This window comes from Pteropus alecto, unplaced genomic scaffold, assembly GCF_000325575.1.
Source record: "Pteropus alecto unplaced genomic scaffold, ASM32557v1 scaffold67, whole genome shotgun sequence".
In the NCBI taxonomy this organism is placed as follows: domain Eukaryota; kingdom Metazoa; phylum Chordata; class Mammalia; order Chiroptera; family Pteropodidae; genus Pteropus; species Pteropus alecto.
In genome coordinates, this window is record NW_006441061.1 from 8,958,931 (window position 1) to 8,962,889 (window position 3,959).

The window sequence follows — 3,959 nt, forward strand, 5'->3', positions numbered from 1 at the left end:
CTGACCCCCGCCGCGGCACCCGTGGGCCGCCTCCGACACCTGCTTCTACATCAACATCACCAAGGAGGAGAACTCCGCCTTCATCTTCAAGCAGGAGGAGAAGCAGCAGCGAGGCCTCGCGGGGCGGGGCCGGGGCTCCGCGCGCCTGCCCGTGCACAGCATCATCGCCTCCGTGGGTGAGGCCCGAGGCCCCGGGGGCGGCACCCAGGCACTGCTCCTGGCCCGACCCCACTCTGGGCCCCGCTCAGGGACAGGAGACCCCACCTGAGACCCAGCTCTTCCGGACCTCGGTGTCACGTCGGTTCCCTTGGGGCACCTCTGCTGCCTGCAGGGACTTTGCCTGCATTGGTGTCTAAGTGTCTGACCCAGCTGAGGCCACCCTGTGGGAGGGCCATGGCCCACTGTACTGAGGGGGAACCTGAGGCTCAGAGAGAGGTGCCAGACACCCTAGGGCCGTACAGCTGAACGTGACTCCGGGTCCTGGAACCGGCTGTGCCCACCTGCCAGGGAACCCACCGCCCTCCAGAGAGCCTAGGGGACGGGCCGCCAGCCCAGTCACCGCTCTGTTCCAGGGACGGTGGCCATGGACCTCCAGCACTCGGAGTGCCAGCCGGCACAGGGTGGCGGGGACGGCAAGCTGGCTCTGCCCACAGCGAACGGCTCAGGCAGCCGGCGGCCCAGCATCGCCCCTGTCCTGGAGCTGGCCGACAGCTCTGCCCTGCTGCCCTGCGAACTGCTGAGTGACCCGTCAGAGGACGAGATGACACCATCGGAGGACGAGGGGCTGTCCGTGGTGGAGTGAGTGTCCCGTGGGGGGGTAGGGCAGAGCTTTCAACAGGAGGGGAAGGAAATGGGCCACTGGACCGAGACACGGGGGCTGGTGGCTGCAGCCACGCTTGGGATGGGAAGTGTCCCCGTGAATACAAGGCACCAGAAAGAGGCGGGGGCAGCCGGCGGGGTCTCTGGGCTCCCATGGGTGTCGGTCCCGGGTCGTGCTCATACGCATAACTGCAGCTTCTAAACAGCTTCACGGGAGAGCTTGTTTGGCAAATGGAATCTTCCGGGGGCTCCGACACCCAGACACCACCACATGCTCAGCGGGGTGACTGTCCTTAGCATGTCTGCGGAGGTCACAGGGGAGCTCTGGGCGACATGCTGTCCAGGCCTGGAGGCCGCTGGCCCATCCTGAGCTGTCGTCATGCCTGGGTTTGGGGCCAGGTCTTCCTGCTGTCATTCCTGCCGTCCCATCTGTCCTCAGCAACTCTCAGCCACTTGGCTTCAGGTGGGACAGGCGAGTGGCCATCACCACGGCCACTCTCTGGGAGCCGTGGCCACTGGGATGGGGTGAACGAGCTGCAGAGATAGACCAGCTGCCGGGGACCAGCACCTGGACAGTGCGGGGCAGGTGGCGATCTACCTCCGGGGCTGTGGCCCTTAAGCCAACGGAGATATCCAGGGCCGTGACAGGGCGGCCACCCATCCCCCCAGTGGTGTGTGCTGGGCGCCACTGGGGTCAACGAGATTGAGGGCAGGAGGGTGGCAGCCAGCGGGGAGCCCAGCCTGGCCCGGGGAGCGAGGGGAGGAGGCACCGAGGGCCAGTGTCTGCCCATGAGTTGGCGTGCTGGGGGCAGAAGGGATGGTGACCAGACTTTCAGGTGGGGACAGGTGCGTGGGCTGTGGCGCCCCCGTGTGGCCATGCAGCACGGCCCTGCAGCGCACAGGGGCTGGGGCAGGAGGGCAGGGGCCATGCTGAGGCTCCCTTGTCTCCACCCCAGGTACGTGAAGGGGTACCCCCCCAACTCTCCCTACATTGGCAGCTCCCCGACCCTCTGCCACCTTCTGCCCGTGAAGGCCCCCTTCTGCTGCCTGAGGCTGGACAAGGTAGGTCACGGTCGGACACACTCCGCGTGACTCTGCCCCTGGACGTAACCGCAGGGGCGGGAGAACCCTTGACCCTCCCAGGGTCACGACCTTGCCCTCCTGCCCGGCTGCTCCCGCATCGTCCCTGGACACCTGTTTCGTTTCTGTGCCACCTGAGAGCGGGCAGGAGCGCCCGCAGCCGCTGGGCCCCGAGAGCCAGTGAACTGTGAGCTCAGTTCACTCGCCGAAATCGGGGCCCGGGTGCCTGGTCCCCGGGCCATTCCCCAGATGCACCGCTGCCCCAAGAGCCCTCACTGTCCTTTACGGCCATGCTGTCCCGTCGCCCTCCGTCTGGAGCTTTCTTCACCCTCCCTCGGGTCTGGGTCTTGGTCTTGGCCTCGGCGTTTTGGGGGGCACAGGTGGGTACGCGGATGTTTTCTTGTGAGAAGACTCGGCTTGTGCGTTTGGGGCCACCCGAGGTGGTGAGTGTCCTTCTGGAGGCATCTGTGGTGATGCCGACTTTGACCGTGTGGCACCGGTGGCTCGGCCAGGCCCCTCCACTGTGGCACACTCCGGTGGGCCCTTGCGGTTAGTGCGTCACTGAGCGTGGGGACCAGGTGGACAGGCGCTCCTCCCCGAGCTTCCGCCCGCCTCGGGGCAGCGTCAGTCAGTGGCCTGCCAGTCCCATGTCCCTTGCACTCACGCGGGCTGTCGTGTGAAGTCTTGCCCTGCTTGGCGAGCATGCTCTCCCTCACGCTCTCGATCACGTAGGGCTGTCAGTGTGGGCTCCCGGGGCCCCTTCTCATTCAGGGCTGTACCCCAGAGCCCGCTGTAACAGCCCCCTTCCACAGTGCAGGTCGGGATCCGGCTTTGCTGGGTGGGGGGGCCCCTCCCGCTGGCTTCCGGGTCCTTCCTGCTCGGCCCGGCCAAGGGATGACGTGCAGCAGCCCCGTGCGGGCGCAGATGAGCCTGGTGGGGCTCGTGCGGGCCACGAGGGGGCCGGGGCCGAGGGGCTGATGACCGGGTGCCCCGGGCCCCAGGGGAGCCTGGCCCCGCCACAGCGGCCAGCGTGGCTTCCCGCACCTTCCCTGCAGGGCTGCAGGCACAACAGCTACGAAGACGCCAAGGCCTACGGCTTCAAGAACAAGCTGATCATCGTGTCGGCCGAGACGGCGGGCAACGGGCTGTACAACTTCATCGTGCCGCTGCGAGCCTACTACAGGTCCCGCAGGGAGCTGAACCCCATCGTGCTGCTGCTGGACAACAAGTGAGGCCCTGCGCCTCAGCCCCCCAACCCCGCGCCCCTCCCCACCTTTCAGGGGGCTGGGAACGCCCCGGCCTGGCCTTCCCCGCGGGAAAGCACACCTCCAGATCCCCACCGGCTCCGGCTCCCACACCCTCTGGCCTGGGGTGGCTCCATCTTGTTCTCTCATGGTTCCCCCGTCCCCGCCGCACTCCGTGCTCCACCGTGAGTCCCCGCAGACCACCCAGGGCCTGGCAGCCCCGAGCCCACCTTCCGGACTCGGCTGTCTGACCTGGGCAAGTCCCACCCCGGGGCCCTTGGTTTCCCCTGGCCCAATCTAAGAACAGCCCCGGCGGCCTCTAAAGGCTGCAGACCCAGGGCACCCCAGGGCGGGGGGCGGCAGCAGAGAGGGGCGGGTGCCTGCAGGACCTGCTGTCCCCACAGGCCTGACCACCACTTCCTGGAGGCCATCTGCTGCTTCCCCATGGTCTACTACATGGAGGGCTCCGTGGACAAGTAAGGCCCCCCGCTCCCGGCCGCCCGGGGCCACCCCCTTCCCCTCCCGCTGCGGGCTCCTCCGGGGAGTGGGAGGCGGGTCAGGGAGGCCTGGGCGGCCCCTGGAGCCCTGGACACCTGGCCGCCCCCCACAGCCTGGACAGCCTGCTGCAGTGCGGCATCATCTACGCGGACAACCTGGTGGTGGTGGACAAGGAGAGCACCATGAGCGCCGAGGAGGACTACATGGCGGACGCCAAGACCATCGTCAACGTGCAGACCATGTTCCGGTGAGGGCCGCGCGCGCACCCGCCGGGCCTGCGCTGAGGCCCCGCCTCCCCACTCCACCCCCTTGCCTGTG

At 67.8% G+C, this 3,959-nt stretch overlaps 1 protein-coding gene across 1 annotated transcript in view; it reads left to right on the plus strand.

The window, feature by feature from the left end:
• The window catches only part of KCNT1 (potassium sodium-activated channel subfamily T member 1), a 59,102-nt gene that overhangs the window by 43,763 nt on the left and 11,380 nt on the right, over nucleotides 1-3,959 (plus strand). Inside the window, 7 exon segments of the mRNA XM_015594140.2 lie at nucleotides 1-2; nucleotides 4-176; nucleotides 573-798; nucleotides 1,776-1,881; nucleotides 2,955-3,127; nucleotides 3,548-3,619; nucleotides 3,754-3,888. The exon segment at nucleotides 1-2 is cut by the window's left edge and continues 40 nt beyond it. Coding sequence (XP_015449626.1) covers nucleotides 1-2; nucleotides 4-176; nucleotides 573-798; nucleotides 1,776-1,881; nucleotides 2,955-3,127; nucleotides 3,548-3,619; nucleotides 3,754-3,888 — 887 coding nt within the window.